At 30.4% G+C, this 27749-nt stretch overlaps 4 protein-coding genes across 4 annotated transcripts in view; 3 read left to right on the forward strand and 1 right to left on the reverse strand.

The window, feature by feature from the left end:
- LOC107486706 (defective in cullin neddylation protein AAR3) overlaps positions 1-229 on the reverse strand; it is a 3703-nt gene extending 3474 nt beyond the window's left edge. Inside the window, exon 1 of the mRNA XM_016107269.3 lies at positions 84-229. Within this exon, the coding sequence (XP_015962755.1) occupies positions 84-132 (49 nt within the window). The 5' untranslated portion in view covers positions 133-229. The remainder of the gene's footprint in view (positions 1-83) is intronic.
- A 7639-nt stretch (positions 230-7868) lies between these two features.
- On the forward strand, positions 7869-11386 carry LOC107486705 (cyclic dof factor 2). Its single transcript, XM_016107267.3, has 2 exons — positions 7869-8331; positions 9544-11386. The coding sequence occupies exons 1-2, from the start codon at positions 8131-8133 to the stop codon at positions 10837-10839; spliced, it is 1497 nt and encodes a 498-aa protein (XP_015962753.1). The 5' UTR covers positions 7869-8130; the 3' UTR covers positions 10840-11386.
- A 5920-nt stretch (positions 11387-17306) lies between these two features.
- On the forward strand, positions 17307-18955 carry LOC110280599 (uncharacterized). Its single transcript, XM_021141707.1, has 5 exons — positions 17307-17315; positions 17451-17782; positions 18015-18258; positions 18535-18726; positions 18785-18955. The coding sequence occupies exons 1-5, from the start codon at positions 17307-17309 to the stop codon at positions 18953-18955; spliced, it is 948 nt and encodes a 315-aa protein (XP_020997366.1).
- Positions 18956-19700: 745 nt separating this feature from the next.
- On the forward strand, positions 19701-20770 carry LOC107486390 (uncharacterized). Its single transcript, XM_016106924.3, has 3 exons — positions 19701-19963; positions 20117-20178; positions 20388-20770. Exons 1-3 carry the CDS (start codon positions 19897-19899, stop codon positions 20556-20558), a joined length of 300 nt encoding a protein of 99 aa, XP_015962410.1. The 5' UTR covers positions 19701-19896; the 3' UTR covers positions 20559-20770.
- The last annotated feature ends 6979 nt before the right edge of the window (positions 20771-27749 follow it).

Consider the following 27749-nt stretch of genomic DNA (forward strand, 5'->3'; position numbering starts at 1 on the left):
TAAGAAGCACCACATCAATATACGGGGATAAAAAAAGTGAATCAAAATAAAGTGATACGAAGAAGAGGAACAAAGAAAATTACCGGAGAATCTTCTATAAATCTCAAATATATCGATCCGAGATGCATCCATCGATAATCTTGCACTCGGAAGCTCTTCGAGCAAGCAGCAGAATGGGTGCGCAGCGCAGATGAGAGAAGAAAAAAACTCAGCAACGAAGGAAACAAAATTAAAAAACGCAGCTTTTTTTTTATTTTCGCTTTTTGGTCTAATTATGTTGGGTTGGCTACAAAAAAACCCATGGACCAACCCGGTCCATTTTACTGGGGAAAGAGGGGAAAAAGAGAGAAACAGAGTGAAAATCCAATCCGGTTCATAAGACAACACGGTTTATAAATTAGGGTGGTAATAAGTTCGGTCAAAATTTAAAAAAAATATTTTTTTAATAAAAATATATTTTTTTTAAAAAATATTTAAATAGATTTTAAATTAAATAAAAATATTTTATTTTTTTAAATATTTTTTTCACTAAAAAAATTAATCAAACTAATACTTATATTTTGTTAAAATTAGTCAAAGACTAATTTATCTTTTTTACCATCATCTTTAGTCACTTATCTTTCTTTTTCTTGAATCTCTTTTTTATAACACATCCAGCATTATAAACAAGGAAAAATCTAGAGCCAGCATTTTTATTGGAATTTGGCCAACAGTTAACCAGTAAAAGTAAAATGAGTGATCTCTCATCTTTGAATGAAATTTCACACCATTAAAATCACCAATAATAACTAATTGATGGCTACAAATCACACAATTTGCTAACCCCCTAACACTCCTCTCATAAATAATTGTCTCAGCAGCTCAACTAATATTGCATTCAATTCAATTCTCTTTTTTGTTATCTTTAATTGGTAATATGCAACCCAATCATTTTAGAAGGAGAAAAAACATAGACCTTCACATCAAGTGTAGAATTCAAATTTTCAAACAAAATTATGCTAAATTATCAAAATATTAAGATGTCAGTTCACCAGAATCGTAAGTTGCTGAAAAATCAAGTTACAAAATATAAATTTCTCTTAAAAAAAAAAGGTTGAAGAAACATACCAGTTGCAAAGTGAATTTACTATATACTCTTCAAGTGGCAATAAATTATTTCTACAATGAAAAATATTGTCGCTAACCATGATCACCCAAAATAAAAAAACGTTCTTTGAGGAAAAAAAACACATACACACAAAATAAATAATCACTTGGAATAAATCCTCATGAAAATTCAAAAGTCAATCACAAGTTCTTTTTCTCAAGAAAATCTAATAGAGAGAAAGAGAACTAAGAGAAAAAAAAAGGTTAAAATAAAAGTGAAAAGAGATAAATTAATTCCGATTTTAATAATGGCTAATTCAGCACCTTAATTTTGATAACTATACATCTTTTATTACAAGCTAACGCTGAAAATAACAAATAAGGCGAATTTTTATTTTATGAAAATAGGATCATAAGTGTCTGAATTTTTTTTTTTTTGAAAAATCATTTTTGAAGGATTACCGTATATTCATAACAGGCAGTAGAAGAAAAGAAAGTAATCTTAAAGATTTATTTTGTACTTAAACTTTATTCCAATAATAAACAATATATATAAATCAGATCTAAATACCTTTAGACGTTTTAGTAAAAACTTTATTCTTCGATTGTACGAAAACTCTATGCGTATCCACACCGAGACCAATCTTACTGTCAACTCATTGACCAATGGACATCTGATCTAAATTGAAAAATCTCTTGCAACTCTTTGCACACCATAAAATTATTCTCAAAGAATTAGTCTCACATATATTTATGTGCGTAGAGATAAAGGAATAAAACCGTTGTGTTTTTTTCTCTTCTATTTTTTGTACTCTTGACTACATATATATAGTATGAGATTTGTTATTGATTTTAAATTTAAATCCTTCAAATTTATGAATCATATCATAACTCAATTTGAAATATAATCAGTTAGGATCTCATCCAAATTTAGAAATAGAATAACTAATTATTCTTAAATCTCATTTAATATTCTCAATTATCATACTATTATTATATTCTTGGCGTTAGAAAAAAAATATAATAATATTCCATCTGAATTAATATAATTATTTATTTGATCAAATCAAAATAATAATTAAATAATTCTACAGCAAAGATTAGAACACTCGTTAGTGTGTAACCTCATAGGTTCAATACTAAGCGGGTAGTAAATTAGTCATAGTAAATTTACTAATCAAGATTGGCGTCTAGCAACACTCCTCAATGACCCGATAGAATGAAGTAATATATTTTTACTAAGAACCTGAGAAGAACAAAGTATAATTCCTTCCATCTTTCCAGCTCTTGGTTAATCCTTAGAGTATGGTTTAATTGTCAAATTCTAACTTGTTACCGTTATTATAATGAATTGTGAATGACCTAAAAAACTCATTTCTTAATTCATTCAATTCCCTTTGTTAAGGTTTTATTCATCTCAGTCATTATAATCATAGAGGTCAAATTCTTTATCGAGAGTTGACGGATTCCTTATTGACTAATCATTAATTCTACAAGTATTTAAATCATACCTAATATCCATTCAACTAGCACCCTAGTGTATTAGATGTCCGGAATCAAAGTATAATAAACACATTGTTAATTACTATGACAGTTGTAGGTCAAAGAAAACTCTATTACTATGTTCATCTTGAGAATATCATATTGATAAATATGTGGTAATTATAACCATTATGAATTCTCAAAGTGAGTCAGTTCAATAGTCATATCTCTATATGCACCATATATATATAGATCTTTCCGGATTATTAACGTCCTTTTTAATAATCCTATGACCAAGAACAATTTAGATTAAATTATAAAAGATTTATCTTTCAATATTATGATCACTATTACAATAATAAATCTCTAAATTTAATCAAAAACCTTATTATATTAACATTTTAATATAATAACAATAATAAATTATTTGACATATGAGTTATTGAATTATGATCGTATTATTTATTTTCAACAACTTTGTCTTTAGTAAAAATAGTCAAAAATCGTATTGATTTTTCATAGAACAAATTATATTAAATTTCATTATGCGTGTTCTCTTTAGTAGACACTATTTTAACATTGATAATTTTTAAAAATTAACATATATTAATTTTATTTTGTTAATTAAAAAATAATTTAAATATATAAATTAACAATAATATTAATATTTTTATACAAATCACATAAATTTGTGTATAAATAATATTATTAAATTATATTTATGTCATTTGTGATATATCTTTTATTATTAAAATTTTTTTATATATAATTAATAATGTTGTTCAAAAGTTTATACTCTTTAAAATTAGAGTAAAGTATCGTTTTTGTCTCTAATATTTGGGATAAGTCTTAAAGTTGTCTCTAATGTTTGAATCGTCTTATTTAAATCCCTAACGTTTTAAAATTGACTCAATGTTGTCCTGTCGTTAGGAATCTGTTAATGGAATTGACGGTAGGACAAAATTGAGACGATTTTGAAACGTTAGGGACTTAAATAGGACGAAAACGTTGGGGACGAAAATGATACATAAAAATAAATTTTAATTTTATCCTTCACTAATATCAATCTTTTATGATGCATAGTTATTTAATTATTTTTAATCACATCTAAGTAAATTACACTTAATCACATTATTTTGATTCTAAATAATTTTTTTTATAATTTTACTCTTAAAGATTTTCTCATCATGAAATATTTGTAAAATAACTAGAATCGCATTACTTTATTGTATATTTATCATTTTTTTCCCACAAGTTTATGTACTAGTCATTCTACAAATATTTTATGATGAGTAAAAATTTTTAAGAATAAAATTATAAAAAAATAAATTTATTTAGAATAAAATTAATGTGATTAAGTGTAAGTTACTTAGATGTGATTAAAAAATAATTGAAAAACTATGTACCGTACAAAATTGATATTATTGAAGGATAAAATTTAAATTTATTTCTATGTGTCGTTTTTGTCCCCAACGTGTTCGTCCTATTTAAGTTCCTAACATTTCAAAATCGTCTCAATTTTGTCCCGCCGTCAATTCTGTTAACGGATTTCTAACGGCAAGACAACATTGAGTCAATTTTAAAATGTTAGAGACTTAAATAGGACGATTCAAACGTTAGGGATAACTTTGAAACTTACCCTAAACATTGGGGGCAAAAACAATACTTTACTCTTAAAATTATTATATTTCTTTTTTTTCAAATGTCATATATTTATTTTTAAAATTATCACAGTTTTTTAAATTATAAAATTTTAAAGTATTCTGTAAGTATACGAATAACGGTGTTTAATAGAATATCAACTACAAGTATGTATTGAAAATTCTTGGTATCTTTAGTTTAAACATTATTCATATTAAATTATTAAGAAATAGATATTTAAAAGGTGGAAATATATCTAAATTTATGAGTATAATCGAGAAAAAATTGGATTTTTTTTATTTTTTTAACCAAAGCTTTGTATTTTGATAGGATTGAATCGTAACTCTTTTTAGGGCAATTTATATAAATAAAATGATTGAAGAAAATCTTTATGTAAATACAACATTGGCAAACTTCAGATATAAATGCAACAAACGTAATTGTATGTAATCCACGACACCCTCTAACAGAACCTAAATGCACGTAATCCGCTACAACCTGTCGCAGATTACGTTGAGAACCTGGCATCACATAAACCGTTACATCATGTAGCGGTTCATGACCGAATGTGCATAAAGCATAAGTAGCGGATTATGAGGAGAGTGGCTCATTATATAAAAAATCAGGAATACCTGTGTAATAGTAACAACACATGATGCAAAATGCATGAATTGATACAAAATGTAATCGTCATAAGCAATAAATCATACAAAAATAATAGTCACCAGGCATTAACACTAACCCAAAATAAGTTAACTACATAAGTCATACAAATATAATTGTCACAAGTCGTTAAAACTAACAGAAAATAAATAAGTCATAATTCATACAACGATAACGGTCGAAACTAACACAATGGGCGCTACTGCTGGTCACCATCAACATCATGGTCGCCCCCGAATAGACCAAGTAAGTGCGAGCCTGTGCCACATCAAGTCGGACGTCTAACCCTGGTCACTCGCCGATCTCCGGGTGGAGCCTCCTATAGCCCAAGTCCAAATACAGATGGTGGCGTCCCCCCTCCCCCCCATGCCGAACCAAGTGTCGTATGGGCTGCCTGTGGGCTCATTCAGGTTGACCGGGAGCTGGGACTCAGGGACCTGGGACGGCACATCTGCTGGCTGTAGCCTGTACTCCGGAGGCTCGGATGGACCGCCTGGAATCGGACTCTAGTACTGATGAATCGTCACCCCGTATGATCTCAGCGAAATCCGCATAAAACTGTGGTCCAACCAGCTGATCGTCCAAATCCATGGTGAAAGTAGTGGTAGCAAGATCAGCTAACATCTGCGTGCTACATTCATGCAGTACTTGAGAGCTAGATACGCGAGTGAAAGGTGTACCACCCATGCTAGCCTCTGCAGTGCCACCAACCTGAGTGTCAGTAGGGTGACCACGGGACGATCCAGCATCGTCATCATGGTGGACAGAAGGTGCTCGTCCAACACGAGCAACCCGTCGTCTAGAACTAGATTGACGAAGGCGATGATTTGCATGGCCTCCGTCATCACCACCAATCTGCTTCTCTTGCATCATGTCGTTGAGCCAGCGCCACTCGCACGTGTATAACTTTCAGCGCCACTCGCCACTCTCCTTATAATCCGCTATAAGGTATAGCAGATTATGCTTTCTGCACATTTAGTCATAAACCGCTACAGGATGTAGCGGTTTATGTGATGCTAGATTCTCAACGTAATCCGCGACATGGTGTAGCGGATTACGTGCATTTGGGTTCCGCTAGAAGGTGTCGCAGATTACCTACAATTGCGTTTGTTGCATTTGCATCTAGAGTTTGCCAATGTTGGATTTGCGTAAAGATTTTCTTCAATCATTTTATTTATGTAAATTGTCCTCTTCTTAGTTTATAGAAAAAAAAACTACAAAAACGACTTTGATATATTGGAAACCAAAATTCTAAAATCACTATTTATATTTGAATGTGGCACCATTAAATTTTAAAACTCAAATAAAATAGTATTTTTAGTTTTTATTTTCATTTAATTTTAAATTAAAAATAATAATAAATTATTTAATTTAATATTTATGACAATAAATAAAATTACTATTATATAATCTGTAAAATAACTTAATTTATCATTATAATTAATTAATATATATCGTCTATAAATAGATTAAAAAATAATAATTTTTTAACAATATTTTCATGCTTTTGATTTACAGATATTTTAAAGAAAATAAAAAAAGAAGTTTTATAGGTTTTGATCTTGTTAGTCTTCTCTTTGTTTATTTTAAACTCATTAATTTTAAATATTTTAAGCTTTTCATTCACCTCTTCTTCCTCCCCTTTTAAAGCTTATTAGCATTTTCTTTCCTTCACAACTCAAGAATACACTTCTAAAAGTTCTAAGTTACTTGCATCTATCAAATCTCAGGTTCTGTACTACACTCTTTATGTATGCAGCAAAACGACACCTTATACTTTTCTATAATCAAACTCAGAAGTTCATTTTATATCATGAATTTGATATTTTAAAATAAATTATTACGTAATTGAGTATGCGATGGCAAATTGAAACCACTACAAAACTAGAAACAACAGGTCAACAGCATATGCCCAAAGGATATTTAAAAATGAAATAAAATAAAAAAAAGCTTGAGATTAAGGTACCACTTGCGGGCCACATTTAAATGTCATCCACAAAATCGGCAAGAGAAAAAGTATATATCCAACATTCGTGAACAAAACTATAAAGTGAATAATAGTTTTTTGCAAACTGCGTGCATAAAATTTTTTACCGGGACTACTTTAATTTTAATGTGGTAAATAAATGTGTCTCAATTTCTCAAAAATATTTAGGTATAGAGTTTGAATTTGGATTATTAGTTTTGGATTATTATGTTCAATTTAGTGCAAATTGATTTATGATTTATATAACTTAATTAAATCAAAATTAATAAAGACCAACTAAGTCATCTAAGTCAATTTCAAATACCATATTTATCTAGACACCGGAGAAAAAAAAATTCATATTTATCTCAGTTAAGTGTTTTTCACGTCAAGTAATGAGTCATAATGACATTTAAGATTTAACTGCCACTAAACTAAGAATTGTGAAACTAAATTTAAAAGTAATAATGTATTATAATTAACATTGGTACCCCAAAATAAGGCTAAATTACATTTCTTATCTGTAGCCGATTCCAACCACACAGTACTAGGTTTGGTAAGGACTAAGGACCAATTTTGTTAGGAAATGAACTACCAAATTTCCTCATCTTTTAACATGTGAAATTTGAGTATTTATAGATTTGGATATTAAAGTTTGCTTAAGGATTTTATATTTATTTTTTAATAATTATTTATACGATTAATATAAAAAATAATTATTTTTTAATTATAATATTATATATATAAAATTATTTTATACCGATAATATATCAAAATTAAATTTATAAACTATGATAAATCAATGATATGTTGAATAATTGAACTCAAGGCCTCTAATTGAAAGTTAAAACATCAAAATAGTTACTACTTACTACCACTTACCCACTTAGCACATTGGTTAATCTCATTAGCAATTAGCATCATGGATCGGCTAAACCTACAAAGAAAAGAAGTAATATAAAAGAAGAAAGATTTGGACTAAAGAAAGCAGACAAAAGCAAGAGGAGAGAAAAAGAGAAAGCAAAAAGGAAGAAAGAGAAAGATCTTTTTAAGGCCACAAGAGAGTGTTGTGGCTGAGAATTCATGTTAGCTTCTGATGTGGCAAAAACCCAACACCCTCCCTCCTTCACCGGATCTCCTTCAACCTCAACGTGTCACCCTTCTCTCTTTCTCTCTCTATACGCTTTTTCAGTTTTCTCGCCCTTTTCTCCTTCTCTTCCTTCTCTCTTTCTCTCTCTTTCTACACAAAAACCAATAAATAAATAAAAGGAAAAAGAAAAAAAAACAGAGACATGTCGGAAGTTGCAAAGGACCCTGCGATCAAGCTCTTCGGGAAGACGATCCCGGTGCCGGAGATTCCTACCGGATCCGGCGACCTCACCGGAGCTCCGGCACTCTCGTCCGTTGATGACAGTGTTGATCAGAATAACACCTCTTCCACGAACTCTACCAGCAGCAGCGATGCACATGAGCTAGAAGAAATTGATAACAAGGTCAGATTTTTCTCTTTTTTGGGTGTCAAAGGTTTGATTTTGAGTTCTTCCCATTGTTTGGAATGTAAAAATATTAAATGGGTTGGTGTTAATTTTTGGATTAAGCATTGAAGATTCTGTTTTGACTTGATTTCGTGGCGTGAATTGTATTGTGCATTTGTGTTGTTTATGCATTAGTTTCCGATCCTAATTGGGGATTTGTGATAAGTTTCAATCTAGAGGAACTAATAGATGGTGTTTTATTTTTATCTTCTTTTGATCATCTTTGACTTGTTACATGTTCTTATTTGTATTTCGTGAAAAAGTTGCATTATTCTATTCGACACAGCATTTGAATTAATTCTTCAGTTGATTTTCTTAGTCTGTCAGGTTTTGAGGCTGCAGAATGGATTTAGAATTATCTAAGGAATTAAAGAAATAAAGTCTATCATATACTTCAAGTTCAGCTTCAAGGATTATTGTTGGAAAACCATGAACATATCTCTAATTTAATCTTCTTCTTGTTCCCTTCAAAAAGTAAAAATCATGCTCTTTTTTCTTTTTTATTTACTATCTAATCACTGTGATAGTAAATCATTCACTGAACAGGGTTCACCCGTTCATTTTTCTTGTATATGATAGCTTTCTTGTTGGGGAAGGGGAAAAAAGGTTTTTTCCTTTTTACTTCTGAGTTGCTGAGTTCTGTATGGCTTTTTTCCAAATCTGGAAAGAAGAATTAAAAGCTGCCATAGTACTATATTGAGCCTTTCTAACTATTATGTTTTTTTTTCTTTCGTCTTTTGATTTTCCTTGCTTGTTGCACTTATGTTTATATCTATGCTTAGATATTTTCAGAATTGTAATTGATGTTCTATTTTTAAGAGGAAAATAATGAGAGTTGTATTCCTTTCTCTTGTTTGAGCATATACCTTAGTAAAATTTAAAACATGTTTACAGATGAATACAATAGAAATGAAACTTTAGTTGTTTACTGTGTCATATATATTATATAGAATTTATTTCTTGTGTTTTGAGTTTTGAATGCTAAGTTCTAATGAAGTAGCTTGAGAAAGAATATATAGAATGATTACTGTTCTAGTGTTTAGTTTGTCTTGGAGAGATATCAGTAGTTGCAAACAGTACAAATATAAAACATTGGAGCATTTATTTTTCATAATTTTAATATTGTTTATATCATAACAGCATTCTTAGTATCTGTTTTCATGAATCCAGGATACTTTGGGAAATAAACCGGATGAAAAAAGGGAAGTGGTGCCCCTGCAATCATCAGAAATTGTCAATCCGGATACAGCATCTGCTGCAGGTGAAGAATCTGTTAGTCAGTCCACTGAGAAAGAAGCCATGGCCTTGAAAACTTCCAAGACTGAAGAAGAACAGTCTGAGACAAGTAATTCACAAGATAAGACCCTCAAAAAGCCAGACAAAATTCTGCCGTGCCCCCGCTGTAATAGCATGGACACCAAGTTCTGTTACTACAACAACTACAACGTCAACCAACCCCGCCACTTCTGCAAGAACTGTCAGAGATATTGGACTGCTGGCGGAACCATGAGGAACGTACCTGTAGGTGCCGGTCGCAGGAAGAACAAGAACACTGCTGTTCATTATCGTCAGATAACTGGCCCCGAAGGAGCAATGCAAAATAACAGGAAAGACTTGCCAAATGGGGTCCATCATCCTCCTTTGATGTGCAACGGCACGGTCCTTACATTTGGTTCTGATGCACCCTTGTGCGAATCAATGGCATCTGTTTTGAACCTTTCTGAAAAAACTGCACACAATTACATGAGGAATGGATTTGCTAAGCCTGAAGAGCTAAGAATTCGGGTTCCCTGTGCGAGTGAAGAAAAAGGGAAGGATCAATCCAATAAATCTTCGGTTAGCTCTGCAAAACTGATGGGAGGTACAACCAATAGTAATTCCCAAGAACAATCCATTCAGAATGGTCATAGCTTCACACCACAAATTCCCTACTTTCCCGGTCCCCCTTGGACTTTCCCTTGGAATCCGGCGCAGTGGAACTCTTCAGTACCACCACCTGCTTTTTGCCCACCGAGATTTGCCATGCCTTTCTATCCTTATTGGGGTGTCTCAGGTGCATGGAACATGCCGTGGCTAGCACAACCATCATCGCCATATGCTGCAGCCACAAACTCTGGGCCTAACTCCCCAACCTTGGGTAAACATTCAAGAGAAGAAAACATGTTTAAATCAAATGAGCCGGGTGGTGAGAATGAGGACAAACAAAGCAAAGAGAATCACAAAGAAAAGTGCCTTTGGGTTCCAAAAACACTAAGAATTGATGATCCAGAAGAAGCAGCAAAAAGTTCTATATGGACTACACTCGGAATCAAACATGATAAGGATGACTCAGTTCTTGGGGAAGGACTCTTCAAACCATTCCCTTCAAAGTACCACGAAAAGAATCATCCGATGCAAGCCTCGCCTGTCTTGCAGGCCAATCCGGCAGCATTGTCTAGGTCGCTAAACTTTCACGAGACTTCATAATCATGTAGCTTATAATTTTATGTTGTGTTTGTGAGTGCAGCAAAACCCAATTCGGCAGCGTTGATCGAACCATTCCAAACTTCGCCAGCCTTGTTTGTTAAGAGTTACTAGTTCTTGTTGTTAGCCAACTGAAGAAGAGCAGAGGAAGATTCTTCCTTCATTTCTTTCCATGGAATTTTCTTAGGTTATGTGTAGGCAGTTCTTACCCTCTCACCTTTTCATTCAGATGGTTTTTTCTTAGTTCTTTGTAAATATAAGTTCATAGATATGGCTTAGTGAGACATAGTGAGTTCATTTTGCTAGACCCTTCCCAAAGATGTTTGTATATAAATAAGAACAGGAGAGTTCAAGTTGAACTTCTTGTTCTGGTTTCTTTCAGATTGTAACTATGCTTTACATTGACTCAGCCAGTGTGCTTTGGTTTTTTGTAGGTTTGTTCATGTAGAAACTACTTTCATTCGTGCTTCCTACTTTGATTTATCATCTCAAGTCATGTAATAGTCTCCTTCAACATGGACATTTAAATTACATTGACTCATAATATTTATGTTATGTTGAATAAATTTGTACATTCATAAATTAGTGATCCAAGTTAGTTAAAGTGATATTTATTTGGAAACAAAGCAAGTAGGTAGTAATACTCATTAAGAAATAGAAATACTCTGTTGGTTAATTCATGTTCTATACAAAAATTAATTTTAAATTAGTTATTTATATAGAATATATGTTAATTTGTTAAATACAATACGTATATATACACAAATATTTAGTAATTAATTTAGTGACTGATGTAGTAGTTAAGTTTTTGTACATATTTAATATTTTTAAAGGGAAAATATCTGCATAGATTTGTGTTGATGGAGAAAAAATGATTACTACGGTTGAAAGAAGGAAGAGAAGTAACTGTGAGTACATGACAGAAGTGAAGTCCAATGAGTAAAAGACAGTAATCTGAAAAGGGCATATGCCCTTGACCAAAGGGCTCCAATCCTAACCACACAAACAAGAAATAGTGCCCTGATTATTGAGGCCCAAAATGAGTTGTTCAACTTCTCCTCTTTATCTGTACCTAAAAGGATGGGGACATTTTGAAAACAAAAAGGTAGACACTTCATCATCATCATCATCATCATCGTCCTCTCTCTCTCAAGTACTTATGTTATTTGACGGAATCTTTAAATTACATAAACTTTAATCTCTATATGCTAAATTTTTGTAAACATATTTGATTAATGTTTAGTTAGATATACTAATATTATATATGTCGTTAGTTAATATTCTATATCATTAATTGATGATAAAAATTTTTAATAAAATGATAAAAAGATAGACATGATTAATTTTTAATTTTTAAAAGATTAATTTAATTGATAAATATTTTTAAAGATAAATTTAAAAAATAACTTATTTTTTGAAAATTAATTTAACTACCAATCCTATTTATGTTATTTGTATTAATTTATTTTACAATAGTATAATCTTAACATTTTATATTTAGAAGCATTTTGAACAAGTTTGGATTCTATTAAATTGATTCAACATATTCTTTTTTATTTTAAATTTTGATTAGTTTTATTGTAAACATACTAAGACAGAATTATTTCAGTATGATTATGTTTATTGTAATTACGATATTTATAATATTTTAAAAAGTATTATTAAAATTAAAATAATATTATTTATTATTAAACAACACTTTTTAAAAAATATTGTAAAAGATATTACTATTAAAAAAATTAACAATACTTATATATTCACTATAATTATCATAGCATAGACCAAAATTTACCACTTAGATATGGGAAATTAATCACATTGGTCAAAGGGACATTAATATATAACTAGGAGAATTTCAATTTGCCATTGAGGTAATGTCACGTTTCAGTAGATACAAGTCATAATTGTTGCTAGTAGGGGTGTATATTGATGCGTGGGCATTTTTTTTTCTTTTCTTAGTAAATTTGTATTTAATTTATTAAATTTAATCAAGGATTAATTGTTTTTTAGCCATTATGGATACTACTTTGAGTTTTGTACAATCCTGTTTATTTTAGGTAGTATTCGGCTGGATTTGATGGAGTTTCTACAGCACAAGAATTAAAGGAGAGGACAGCGAAAAGCGACGCACACGCGTACCTGACGCGTGCGCGTGATTTGGAGCTCTGAGCTCTCCATGGCGACGCGTGCGCGTGATTTGAATATTTGTGCAGCGACGCGTGCGCGTACCTGACGCGTACGCATGACACGCGAAGAAGACTATCAACGCGTACGCGTGACTGACGCGCGTGACATGCGCCACGTGCAAAAAAAGCAGAAAACGCTGGGGCGATTTCTGGGTCCCATTTTGGCACTCAAGTAAGGCACAGCTCCCTGCCACGTTAGGCACAAATCCAGTAAAGCCAAGTGGTCCCCACGTTATAAGGCGCATATTATTTAATTGATTCTGATTCAAATTTAAATTTTAAAAAGAGAAAAATATATTATTCTAATTTTAAAAATTAGATTTTAAATTTATTAAGATTAGATACAAAAGATAATGGAATTCTATTCCAATTTACATTCAACATTCCGTACTTCAGAGTTTACCTGAATCCTAGTTTTTTTCTCTGAGTCATGAGCAACTAATCCTCCACTGTTAAGGTTAGGGGCTCTGTTTATTGTATGGATTGATACTATTACTTTCTATTTTAATTCATGTTTTGATTTATATTTCAATAATTATTTTCGTTCTTTATTTTATGAATTTGGGTGGAACGGAAATATGACCCCATGTTCTAATTGAGTTCTTGTATAACTTGGAAAAACTCTTTACTTGAACAACAGTTTGAAAATAATTTCTCCTAAATTTTAATTATTTGGATTTAACGGGATACGTCACATATAATCCTCTTATTTTTGGATAATTAGAATTTTTGTGACATACAAACTGGAATTTGATCATCACCCTCTAATGGGAATTAATTGACCAAGGAATTGGCAGTTAATGAATTTTAGAGGAGACTAGAAAGGTCTAAGAAATTAGGGTCTAGTCACATATAGTTTGCCATGAATTAAATCTTGTATGATTAAAATATAGTTAATAAAAAAAGTCAATCCGGAAAATAGACAACTTTGAAGCTTTAACTATTTTCTCCTATACTTTATTCCCAACTTATTCATCTGCTGTCTTCAAACTCTTAATTTACTGTTTAATGCTCTTTGAACATCCAACACTCTTTTCTGTTTGCCTAACTAAGTGGTTTAACCAACCATTGTTGCTTGATCCATCAATTCTCGTGGGATCGACCCTCACTTACCTGAGATATTACTTGGTACGATCGGTGCACTTGCCGGTTAGTTTGTGGGTTATAAATCCCGCACCATATATGGACCTGCCATACTGGGTTTGGCTTAACTCAAATCTTGTTCGAAATATAGATCGAGTCTAATTTTTAGACCCTAACCTAATCTTAGACACGATAAAACTTACACACTTTTGGGCCGAATAAAAATCAGATAAAAATCGGGTCTTTAGTATGTAAAAATTACCTAATCTCCAACCATTATTTCACAATTCACATAGTAAAATTCACTTAAAAAATATAACAAGAACTAACTCTTCTCTAAAATTAAAGCATAATCATAATCAATATTAATATTGTCTAATAACACCAAATATTTAAATCAATACAAATAACACAATATTATGCATTAGTCTAAAGTTTTATGCATTTTAAATATAAAACATTAACTTATAATCTTATAATGACTAATAACATAAAATATTAAAATTTACAATATTTAAATTTCACATAAGAATAGTCATCATCCATCATTAGACTGGGTCACCGGGCCGAGTTCGAATGACTCAAACTATGGTCCGAATTCGATCCGAAATAATGACCAGATCTATTTTTGAGACCTTTATCCAACTTTAAATCTGATAAAATCACATTAAATTAATTCATAAAATGTTCAAAATCGATCCGAATCTCCGGACCGAACCGAGCCATATACACCCCTAGTTGCTGGCTAGAGCAACTTCCTTTTGTATATTTTTCCTATTTAAATTGAATTTGACACCGAATGCAATCTCGTTCACAAAAAGTGCATCTCGTTATTTCGATGGGCCATAGTTAGTTACATAGTACATACTGTATTTTCAGTTTGGAAATTTTCGCTTCTAAATTCTCTAAGAACAAGTAAATGGTAATATGAAGTTTTTTTATTCAAACAAAAATATAACATATATTAATTTCTAAAATACACGTCTTTAAAAATTACTCAATAAATGTGCACTTGTTGTTTCACTCTTAAGTATCCGCAAAATGTATATAATGCCATTTCACGTGTAGTGCACTTAGAATGCATGTAAAACGACCACTTCACTCTCAAATTCCACGAAATAGGTCTAATCTATTATTTTTAGTGATTTGTATTTAGAATGAAAACTCACATATAATTATTTTTACATAAAATTAATAGTTAAAAATTATTAGATGATAATTTTATGAACGTATATAAATTTTAATTTTATACCATATGTATACAATTGTTTTCATATAAATTAAAAAATTTAATTTTACTATTTATAATATAATTTTGTAATGATTGTACATAATTATATAACAGTTATTTTGATACTTTTTGAAAATTAGAGGATAATTTACTCTATTTTTTTGGTGACTAATTTACTCTACGTATTTAATATATAAAATAAATCTTCCTATATATTTTATTTGGATATTAAGTATTGGCTAAAATACATAAAAGAATTATTGTATTCAATTTTATATGTTTATCTTGAACCCAATTTGGTTACATATATATCTTATTACTTAAATTGTTGTAATTTACAACGATTTAAAACAATTAAATAGTAATCGTTTCAACCAAAATTTTAATAATGTGTGTGAATACTACATAAATCATACTAAAAACAAAGTAAAAAAAATACAGGTAGATAATGAAAATATTAAACAATGTGAACAATAGATATATTGGATGTTCATTTTATTAGGTATACAGATAGTTATTGTAATATTAAGATTTAAGTGGATAATTTAGAGATGTAGTATATTTTAATTTGATTGGTGATTATTCATGTTGTTCAAGAAAGTTATTGGTTATCTAGTATAACCCAAAAAGAGTTAATCTCTACTCTAATCTTTGAGATTAATAAATTATATTGATTTAGTCTTTAACTTTTTAATTGTCATAATTTGATCTCCTAGATTTAAAAAAGTACATCAATATAATTTTTTGTGTATTTTTCGTCATCAAAACTCAACACTCTTAGTACATGGCTCAAATCTTACCATGTTGAACATATTAAAACGATGTTATACATGCTTTGGCACTAAAAAAGACATAAACAACGTCATTTTAGAATTTCAATAATACTAAAATGTTACATTTATCTCTCTTAATCACTTCGTTTTTTCTTTCTTCACTGAACTTCAAATAAAAAAAATTATCTTCTATAAATAAAAAGAATTGAAAGCTACTAGAGAAAAAAGTGTTTGGGATCATCTTTTTGTGTTTGCCTACAGAAGTTAGTGATGAAAAAATTTTGTTTTCGTGATTTTTGTTGGCAATGTATACATATTGTTGGATGATCATTGTCTGTTTTGTTCGATGTGATTCTGTTTTTATTTTAACCTGATTCTTTGTTAGGGGTCGATTTGGTTCTTTTCTTTTTAGGTGCAAGAGTTTTTATTTATGCTCTCTATTTTTTATTCTTGATCAAGGGTATATTTTTTGGAAATTTTATGGGTGGCATAATGATCCATAGTACTTTATTATTGTGAATATTTTACGAATTATATGCTAATGGTACTTATAAACTATCAATTATGCAGATGGAGGTATTAATGAATATAATATTTTATTATGGGAAAAAATTTCATAAAGATGAAAATGGATAGAGCAAAAAAAAAATCTGATAAAAAAGAAGAATTATAAAAAAAAGAACAAAAATAAAATTAGATAGAACGATCTTTTATTTCAGGTTATAAAAGAAAATAAAAAAATAATCAAATTATTGGTATTGGACTTTTTTCAGCTAGACATTAATATATTTAGTGTGACAAGGGTTGAACTACATTACTAACAACATTGAATTCTAATGTCGAAAAATATACAAAATTATTATATTTTTAAATTTGGAGAATTAAATTGTAACAATTAAAAAATTAGAAATAAAATTAGTGCAATTTATCAATTTTAAAGATTAAAATAAACTTAACTCATTGAAAAATTAGAAAAAATCTTATGAAAATCATTTCAAATCACAAGAATTTAGTATGAATAATAATTTTGAATAGTCTTTATTATTTAACAAAAAACTATTTTTATTTACCAAAAAATAATATTTTATTCATTAAGAATAAAATAGTAAGAATAATTAACCATTTGTACCCATGAGAGTTTAGAACGTTGACATTTGTACTAATCGTAGATAGAAACTGACTTTGTAACCATGAGAGATGGACTCCGTATGACAAAAGTAGCCTGACTTGAATTGGCACTTGCTTCGGGGTTGTAAGGCCCTACATGGCTCTCCGAACCTCCCAAAGCCCTGTCTACGTGGATCTGAATGACGCCCTAACGAACGACGCCCTTTCGACCAGGAACGTCGCACCACCCCGGATTCCGACCTCTCCGACGATTATCGTCACCGGCACCGCCGCCGAAGCCCCAGCTATGACTCATACGACCGCAGTAGAGACCGGAGCCGTGATCGCCACCGACCCGAGTCATCCGAATGTAGAAGTTCTAAGCGCGTCACCCCCAACGAAGCACATCCTAACGGCAATGCACTTCCAAAGAATTTCGGCCGCCAGAACGGTGGCTTGTTTCACAACCGCGATCGTCGCAATGGTGACTGGCGACGGCGCTTCGATTCGGAGTCCGACGAGGAACTGAAGGGATTGCCGTTCGAAGGGTATCGGAGGCTAAAGAGGTAGAAGATGCGGAAGTCGCTGAGGCACTGTATCTAGAACATCACGCCGAGCCCTTCTAGGCGCGAGAACGAACAAGAATCAGAGGAAGAAAAAGCAGAAGAGATTAATGAAAAATATGGTATTGAAAATAACGATTCAAGCGACAAAGAGATCAAATATTATGAAAAATAAAAATCTGAATCCAATTCGGAGAGTTCTTCGGAGTCTGAATCGGAATAGACAAAAGTGAAGAAAGAGTTCTGGTTCCAAGCGCAGTAGACGAAAGTCGAATAGCGATAACGAATCTGATGAGAGTGAAGAGAGTGAAAGCAATTATTCTTCCGATGGTAGCAGCTGGAGAAAGAAGAAGCATTCTTTGCTGTCGAATGTAAGCAGAAGAGAAAGAAGCAAAAAATCTGAATTAGAAAGCGAGGGTTCCGATTCAGAAGAGGAAAAGCATTCTGCTGATGCAAAGAACAAAGCAACAGTGGAAAAAGTGATGAAAATTGAAAACAGAGGTGAACCCCGAGGCTTTGAAATTGAAGGAACTCTTTGAATCTCAGAAGACACCAGCTTTAGATAACGAACCTGCAATCTGTGATTGAAACAAAAATAAGAACCATATTCAGTATTTCACACAACCATTCTCATCAGAGAACTAAAAAATGAGAAAATCCAAATCCAAAAACCAAAAACAAAATCTTTACAATAAAGGGTATCAATATATAGTATTAGTTCACAGATAAAGTATGAGTTCTCTCATTCATTCCAGCACCATCGGCGTCAACCTCTCGAGGAGACCAACCGCATTCTCGCTGAGATCCGCTCCGACTCCGACCTCGACGACAACGACACCCCTTTCAGTCCCAACGCCACCGCCGCCTTCTCCTTAGGCTCCAATTTCTCCGATTGGGATCAACAACGCCAACAATGGCTCCAACAAAACTCTGAATACTCTAATTTTGTGAGAGGTAAAGCTCGAATCTTACTCCTCACTGGTTTGTGGGTGGGTTTTGTTGCAGATTTGTGGAGGAAAGAGCCGTTGCAGTGTGGAAGAAGAAGATGAGGTGGAGAAGGTGAGGATGAAGGAAGAGTGGTTGGAATGCATGAGAGTGAGGAGGGTGTCCTTGATAGGGTCAGAGGTGGTGGGGAGGGAGAAGAGGATGGCTTTGTCGGAGGAGGAGAGGGGTTGAGAGAGAGAGTGTGTGAGTGAGAGAGAGAGAGGTTGAATATTTAAGTCAGGGCACTTTTGTCACATAGAGAGCATCTATCATAAGTATAACTTTAGTTTCAGGCTATCATAGATACAAATGTCAGCATTTTCATCTCTCATAAGTACAAATAGTTATTTATTCAAAATAGTAAATATTCATTAGCAAGTAGGTAGTAATACTATTCTTTGCACATAAAACATCACACATAAAACATCATATAATAATATAATTTCTTACATACTATCCTTTCAAGTTAAGTTGAAAACCAAGTTACATACCCTTTATTCATACACTTATTAATTTTAGTATCAGAATCTGTTGTAATATTTCAACCGTCAATTTGCGCATTACTCAGAGTTCCAAATCAATTCCATTTCAATTCCAATTACTTTCATGAGTCCAAGTTAATACCTCAAAATAAACAATTTATTCAAAACATATCAAACTATCTAAATATTCTTAATTATTCAAATATTTGAGTTTTCACTATACATCCAAATAAACTCTTTTACCAAATCGAATCCCTTGATAATAATTCTAAAATTTCCAAAAACTACATTAAAACTTAAAAGAAAAAAAAAAGGATGGCACTGATAGACACATCATCATAGAAGCATGAAAGCGAGAGGAAGCAACTTGCATTGATGAATGAGTAGCGATAAATAAGAAGGACTTTCGTAATTTCCGCATTGGATCTATTCTCATCAAAGTATTAATAGCCAAAGTCAGTTTCCGAAAATCACTCTACCCAACATCACACATCACACTTGTTCAATTCAAAACCCCTTCAAACTCTAACAACTCTCTTCTCTTATATTCTCTGTTTATATTTGTTGCATATCATTTCCACACTTTCTAAATTCTAAGCATAGATTCGCCAATTGATTCCACACCCATTTCTCAAAATCATCCAAAGAATAATGGGTCACTCTTGCTTTCTCCTGCTTCTCCTTTCATCTCTCCTCTTTCTCTCTTTTGTTGGCCATGGTAATTAATTAACTAAGCTAGCTAGCTACCTCACTCAACAGCAAACTACTATTCTTCATGTTTCTCTTGTTATTGTTGTTTTAGTTTTTGTATCTCTCTTGTAATTTTGTTTGATTCCATTGTTGTTTTCGTTTTTTCTTTGTCAACTTTAAGGATTTGGTAGGGTGGCACTGATGGAGACTCATGAGCATACACATTCTACTCATTCAACACAGGTTGATTTAGTTTACTTGTTTTCATATGAAGTCCTTAAAAAATAAACTATTATTAACTTCACATAAATACAACTAATTGCGAGTTTTCGTCGAGTAAATCACTAAATATAATTTTTTAGAACATAAATTAGTGGTTTTTTTTTTCGCTCAACCCTTAAAATTTATGTATGATGGATTATATTTTTATTTATTTATTTATTTTTCTTCAGGAATATGGTACAACAATGAGGGCATCTTTTGAGGTTGAGGATTATGCTGACCCACAACCAAATATAAATCCCAAAAATGGTTATCTTTACAGTCCTCCTCCTCCTTCAACGGGTAGTCCAGCTCCTACTCCAACGACCAAAGAAGATGATCAAGACCAAGAACAAGATTAGAATCTTAATAAATTGGTTTATTGCTTTATGATCGGTTCTTATAATTATAAAGTGAAGTGTGTATCTTCACATTTAGCTTGACATGTATGATCAAGAATCTAGCCAAACGTAACTAGGTTGTTTTCTTTTGGTTTATTTTTCCTTAGTTTGCTCTCTTAAGATTACTCTATATTAGTTATAGTTTTAAATTTGTTAAATTTTTTGTTGTGGAATTTGTTTATATCGCAATAATAATTAATATACTATTTTCTTTCTCTTAAAAAAATGTTACAATTACACTAGTTGTTATGCAACTGCCGCCTATGGAACATTTTTAATGGTTAGACTAAAATTTTTTTATATTTAAAATATTTTATTTTTAATATTTAACATAAAAAATATTTAAAATTAAAAAAGAATATATTCAAATTTTAATTAGATAAAATATTTAAAATATAAAATCAACAAAAACATATCTTTAATAGATTTTAAACTAAATTTATTTAACAACTTATTATAATATTAATTGAAATCTACAGCTATAATCTTAATTAGGTTCCTAACATTACTATTATTGTAATATAAGAACCGACATATATAATTTGATTCGCGAGTAAATGGAAGACATTATTATGTGTTGGATGCATATTCTTGCATTACATTGCATGGATCAATTAGTGGTGTGAGAGTTCTTCTTCCTTGCGTGCCTATAATAAAATTAAAAGGGACACATGCATCTCTTTCTTCCATGAATAATTATCATCTCAAGGAAAAAATTAAAGCACGGATTATATTAATCTAATATTTGACTTACAAGTAAATTAAACTCGTCCTTATCGATGCACGATTGGCCAAGTTCTAATTAAGTAATTAAGTTCATAAATAATAAATTTGTTTTAATTATGCTTCACGTGTAATCTTGACGGGGTACCATAAGCATGTATATCTCCAAGACACTGTTTGCCACAAATTATAGTTTGTAATTTAATTAGCTAACTAACCTTCCAAGAAGTGTTTAAGAAGGTTCTTAATAGTGATTTATTAATGGTGTTGTGGGTAGCATTAGCAAGCAATAACATCTACTATGTTATCTTCGTTGGTCAAATGGCACACTTTTGCCTAATAATACCCAACACCAATTGACCTGGAATTCCTAAATTATAGGCTATAAAAGCCTGGGATCGTTAATAAGAATAATGCGCCGATTATTTAGTCAACTAAATTTTATATTGTCATAGTATATTGACAAACTGATGTGATATGAATGTCTATTTAATAATATGTGATTTTTTTTTTTATATGAGCAATTTATTTTTTTAAGAGTAAAAGATTCAAATTATCAAAATGAATTAACCTTAATGAAATTTGAAAAAACAAATTTTGTACATATAGAGATAGAAGTATGGTTTGAGATAAAGTACACACAAGATTAACAAAATTACTTCTCCTTATATATGTACATTTCAACATAAAAAATATAATTTGACTGCATATGTACCTTTACTTATTTTATGTTATGATTTGGTTATTATTATTTTTTTTTTTTGAAAAAATAGCAAGAACATATAATAAAGATATTTTTATACGAATAGTGCAGATTCGCATACCATTTTTAAAAATAATATATATTTTATTTATCTTGTATCAAATAAAAAATGGGTTAATACATCATCAGTAGCTCACGCAATGTGATAGAAGACTCTAGAAGAGACATAATTTTGTTTCTTGAAGGAACAAAATTCATAATAAATAATGTACTATTGTCTACTAAGTCTATAGAACTTGTTGAGTTTTAAAGATATTCATCAAAATGGAGATCATATTGAAACGATGAATAAGGAAAATTACGAGTACTTATATATCACAACTCATGATTCAAATAAAAATGTTATACTAGAAAAGTTATCCTCAGTTTTTTCTGATTATATTGTACTAAAATCAGTGCAATTGAATCACATGTCATTGTAAATTAAAAATTTACTAACCCAAATGAATTCATAATTTGGCATAATTGATTAAGACATTTTGGAATAACCATGATGTAGAGAATTATTAAAACTCCCATAAGCATTCACTAAAAAGTCAGAGAGTTCTTCAATCTACTGAATTCTGATGTGCTGCATGTTCTCAGGAAAAGTTAATTGTAAGATCGTCACCAGTAAAAATTAGATTTGAGTCCCCTGAATTTCTAAAAAGAATTCAAAGAGATATATGTGGATCAATTCATCTATCATGTGGATCCTTTAGATACTTTATGGTCCTAATAGATGCATCATCGAGATGGTCACATGTGTATTTATTGTCTTCTCGCAATTTGGTGTTTGCGAGATTACTTACTCAAATTATTCGATTAAAAGCACATTTTTCAAAAATCAAAGCAATTCTCCTTGATAACATTGGTGAATTCACTTCCCAAGCCTTTGATGCTTATTGTATGCTAATGGAATAAGTGTTAAACATCCAGTTGCTCATGTTCACACACAAAATGAGTTAGCAGAATCACTTATTAAGCGCCTCCAATTAATTGCTAGACTCTTATTTATGAGAATAAATCTCCCTATTTCTGTTGGGGCATATAATTTTATATGCCACAACACTTATTTGTTTGAGACCAACAAGTTACCATCAATTCTCTCTCATGCAATTAGCTTTGCCAGCAGTCAAATGTTTCCTATTTGAGAATATTTGGATGTGTGATATATGTTAGAATTGCCCCCACTTTCTCGCACCAAAATGAAACCCCAAAGAAAATTGAGAATTTATGTGGGATATGATTCTCATTTTATAGTGAGGTATCTTAAGATACAAACAGGAGATCTGTTTAAAACCCAATTTGCAGATTGATGAATCAATGTTTTTAGCATTGGGGGAGAGAATAAGCCACTTGAAAAAAGAATTTAATTGGAATGCATCATCGTTAATGCATCTAGACCTACAATCATGACAATGAAACTAAAAGTTCAAAAGATTATATATTTGTAAAAAATAGCAAATAAATTACCTTATGCATTTTTTGATACAAATAGAATAACTAAATTTTACCTGATAAAAATATTTCAATTCGAATTGATGTTCCAGTTGGACAAATAGCTACTAAAATAAATACACGCCAGAAGCGTGGTAGACTAATTAGTTCCAAAAATAAAAATCCTCGTAAAAGAAAAGAGATATTTGATATTATCGAGACAAATGGTACTCTTGTTGAAAAAGATAAATACTTGAAAAGGACACTATCAATTGTCCAAAATTATGATATAGTTTTGATGTCAAAAGACATTTAGATACCTCAAAATTTTGAAAAGGATGAGATCTTAATAAATTATGTCTTTACAAAAAAAATAGAATCAATATAAAATAATTGTCAATAAAATATTTGCATATAAGATGACATTACATACCATGCATGAAATAAGGATCTTGACCCAAGAACAGTTGAAAAATATCGACAAAATAATAATTGGTCAAAATGGGAAGAAGTTATGAAGGCTGAGTTAGACTCACTTACAAACCTGAAGTCTTTGGACCTATAGTCCGTACACCAGAAGATGTAAAACCTGTTAGATACAGATGGGTATAGATTATGAAGAAATATATTCTCCTGTAATAGATACAATAACATTATGTTATTTGATCAGTTTATCCACATACTATAAACTACATATGCATCTAATGGATTTGGTGACAACTTATTTATACGGATTATTAAATCGTGATATTTATATGAAAATTCTTGAAAGACTAAAGATATTTAAACCATCTGATGAATATTTACAGGGGTTACACTCAGTCAAATTGCAAACATCTTTATATGGTTTAAAGCAATCTAAACGAATATGGTATAATCATCTTGTTGAGTATCATCTGGCCAAAAATGGATTCAAGAATGATGATATCTGCCCATATATTTTCATAAAGAAATCTGCATCTGGATTCATTATAATTATTGTGTACGCTGACGATTTAAATATCATTGGAACCCCTAAAGAGATTCCAACAATTATAAAAGATATAAAAAAAGAGTTTAAAATGAAAGATTTTGAAAAGACTAAATTTTGTCTCGACATGCAGATCGAGCATAAAAACAATGAGATTTTTATTCATCAAACAAAATACACATAAAAGATTTTGAAGAGATTTTATATGGATAAGTCATATCCATTAAGTACCCCAATAATCATAAGGTGTTTGGATATGGGAAAGAATCAATTTCGTTCTAAAGAAGAAAATGAATATATCATTTATCCTAAAATACCATATCTCAGTGTCATTAAAGCACTAATGTATCTTGCTAATAATACACGGCCTGACATGTTATTCGTTGTGAATTTACTAGTAAGGTATAGTTCCCCTCCAACGAAAAAATATCGGAATAGAATCAAACAAATCTTTCGATATCTTCATGGAACAGTTAATATGGGACTGTTTTATCCATATGAATTCAAGTCATAATTAGTTGATTATGCAGATGTAGGATACTTGTCTGATTCACACAAGAAAAGATCTCAAATAGGATACATATTCACATATAGTAATACAATTATATCATTGAGGTCTACAACATAGACAATAGTAGCAAAATCCTCTAATCATGTTGAAATACAAGCGATACATGAAGTAAGTCACGAGTGTTTTTGGTTCAAAAATTTAATCCAATATATTCTATCATCATGTGGACTGACTGATAGGAAAATAACTCCAACTATTCTATTTGAAGTTAATATACCATGCATTGCTCATCTTAAAGGTGGATACATCAAAATTGATAGAACAAAGTATATTTTTTTCAAAATTTTTTTTTACTCATGACCTTCAAATCAAGGAACCATTAATGTCCAACAAATCCGCTCAAGTGATAATCTGACAGGTTTATTTACAAAGCCACGATCTGCTTTTAAAATATTGGTAAATTAAATTGGAATGTGCCGATTTCGAGATATTAAATAATGTTGACGAGAAGAGGATTGTTCTCTAATATATGAATTATCTCTATTATATTGAGATAATAATATTAGAGAATATTAATATTAAAATTTTTTATTTATACTTTTCTATTTTATATTTATTTATTTTACAACACTAACGATATTTTAAGTGAAAAATTTTCTAATAATTATATCTATTATGGGCTGTTAATTAATCTCTATTAAATTAAGAGTATTGTATTTTTTATTAAATAGATAGATTTTAACTATATATTTAGTATGTTATATATATATTGTTGATTTGGCTGGTATAGTCATATAGCTGTTTCTACCGTTTATCTCTTTATAATTTTTTTTAGATGTTAAATCCCGTTGTTCATAAAAAAACTTAAAAAATATTTTCTAATTAACTAATTCTTTTGTATAATATAATATTTATAATAATAAGAATTTAAATAATATCACATATTAAATTTAAATATTTGATTTAACATATGAACATATATGGAAAATAGTATTACATTTCTTTTTTTTTCTTTTGAAATACTTTAGCATGCATTTGCCTTTACTACAAGGAGTTTTTATTCAAGTAAATGTAGTAACTACTGTTACAATTAAACCCAAAACTTAATTATATTTTAATCTAAATTCTCTTTTTTTTTTAATATTTTACACTTTTCTCCTTTTTTTTTTCCTTCTTCTTCTATTGTTATTGCTATTTTTTTCTTCTTCTACATTTTTTTCTTCTTTTTATATCTCCTCCTCTTCTTTTTACTTCCCTTTTCTCTTTTTTCTTTCTCTACTCTTAGCACATTTCTTTCTCCTTTTTTTCAAGTTCTATATTATTTTTATATAATCATATATTGTTTTGTTATAATTGTTATCTTTTTTATTAAAAAATATGTATTTGTTTTAAAAACTTTTCATTTTGGGTCAAGCATAATAACACTTTTAAGATTAGGTCAAGCATTCGTTTGGATCGGAACTTTTGATTGATTTTTTGAGTGAATTTTAAAAAAAAAACAGTATTTTTATTCAATTTTAAACCTATTTAGATAAGTTTTTTTTAAAAATACCTTTTAGTAAAAAACAAAATATTTATTTATTTTTTAAATCAACAATACCTTATTTTTAAAAAATATAAAAATAAAATACTTTTTAATATTTAAAAAGTCTTTTTAAAAAACCTATTTGAATATGAGATAATTATTTGAAAAATCTTTTGAAAAAGTATAAAAAAATAAATATATTTTAAAAAACTGACCCAAATACTTAATTATAAATACTTTTATTTATCTATTATTGTTTTTTATTGGAGACTCTCATTCTCCTCTTTATTTTCTGTTTTGGAAAAAAAAAAGGAGAAAAGAAGAGTTATAACTCTCCTATAAGCCTTAGACCTTAGAAGTAGTTAGCACTTAGGACAAAGGGATTAATGCCATAAAAAGTTCTCACATACACATATAGAGTTCACAAATATAATCCTTTTTAGATACACTTAGAATATTTTTTGGGACTTATAAATTATATGGTTTGATGATAATACAAATACAATCCTTCTATAATAAAATTTAAAAAGTACTTTAATTTGGAAAAATAGACACCACAAGCTTTCTTCAAATTATCCATTTCTATTCGAATGAAGAAAATCTTTATCTATTTTACAGCTAGCTGGGATAGTGAACATTATATCTATTTTTGTTCTGGTCCCATATATATATAGTTCCCATGCTCTTTGGGCTCAACATGCATTCTATTTCTATAAAAGATAAAGGAAGGACCAGCTTAATTATTGCATTTGGTACATAATTTGATTATATGGTTGGAAAGGTGGATGATGAAATAACTAAGTGGTAATAGTTTGGCAATTGGCATCATTTGATTGGTTGAAAATATTAGAGTTTGGGAAGCAAATGAATATGTATGTCAGGTTAATTAGGTTTATTTCCCTTTCAACCTTGTGCCATTTGAACACTGCAATGAGTGACTATATATTAATGGTAACCCCAAATAAGGTAATGGTATATATACTCCATGGTAATTGGTAAATATATTCATGAGAAATTTTTTTTTTTTGGTCAGGAGATTATTAATTTCTTAAAATCATTTTCAATATACAGTTATATACAATCTGAGGCTAGACACACTTTTTCCGCTTTTAGAAACCCAAATATATGTTGGGCCCAAATTATGTTAAGGTTCAACAGTGAAGTTGATATTAAGCCCATTAAATCTGTCCACAAAAAGTTACGGCCCATAAAGCCCAACAAAAAATATTACGTATCGTTAC

This window comes from Arachis duranensis, chromosome 4, assembly GCF_000817695.3.
Source record: "Arachis duranensis cultivar V14167 chromosome 4, aradu.V14167.gnm2.J7QH, whole genome shotgun sequence".
Lineage (NCBI taxonomy): Eukaryota > Viridiplantae > Streptophyta > Magnoliopsida > Fabales > Fabaceae > Arachis > Arachis duranensis.